Source organism: Diprion similis, chromosome 5, assembly GCF_021155765.1.
Source record: "Diprion similis isolate iyDipSimi1 chromosome 5, iyDipSimi1.1, whole genome shotgun sequence".
Taxonomy (NCBI): Eukaryota; Metazoa; Arthropoda; class Insecta; order Hymenoptera; family Diprionidae; genus Diprion; species Diprion similis.
Window position 1 is genome coordinate 19,264 of NC_060109.1, and position 737 is coordinate 20,000.

The 737-nt window shown below is 36.4% G+C and overlaps 1 protein-coding gene across 1 annotated transcript in view; it reads right to left on the reverse strand.

Moving 5' to 3' along the window:
- Positions 1-293: 293 nt before the first annotated feature.
- Positions 294-737, reverse strand: part of LOC124406282 (protein bric-a-brac 1-like) — a 28,232-nt gene continuing 27,788 nt past the window's right edge. The window contains exon 2 of the mRNA XM_046881643.1: positions 294-601. Coding sequence (XP_046737599.1) covers positions 294-601 — 308 coding nt within the window. The remainder of the gene's footprint in view (positions 602-737) is intronic.

Below are 737 nucleotides of genomic sequence, written 5' to 3' on the forward strand. Positions count from 1 at the left end.
AGAAATTATTTATATCGTCCTGATTTTTTCTATAAATTTAATTGGTCTTTGAGAACATATAGAATTTACGATTTAAAGTCAAGATTGTATTAGAAATCGTTGGATCAGTAAATTCTGTTTTTTTTTTTTTTTTTTTTTGATCGAGAATGAATAAAAAATACTGACAAAAATCGAAGAAAAATTCGATACCATCAATAAAACCTGCAATTAACGAGATATTATCGAATTTTAAATTTTCGAATTCATCGACGTGTTCATTTTTTTTTTTTGTTTTTTTTATGAAAATTATACGTTCAAGGTTTAAGGTGTTTCGCTAAGTTTTGACACGACGTGTGTAATAATAATATGGGATTTGACTCACCCTCGCAGAAGAGGGTGACATCGGTGAGACTCTCGCTTTTGAAGAGGTTCGAAAATGCTGTGGCCAAATTGCTGCCAAAGCTGTTCCACTTCAGACAAAATTGTTGTTGATTAGAGTCCATGACGCCACCCCTGGGCCCACCCCCGCCCTGACTCTCGCCACCACCCCTGTCACTGCAGCCACCCTCAAGCAGGGACGTCCTCTCTTCCTGATCCTGTCCGTGCCCAACTGCTCCTCCAGCTGGAAAAATTCGTCAAAGAAATACGAAGTATGAAAAACACCTGTTATTAGCAAAAATTTTTGTACAACAAATAAGTTGGAAGAAATTTTATCCTTCCAAAATGACCTGATTCAATGAAAATCGATCGGAAAATTA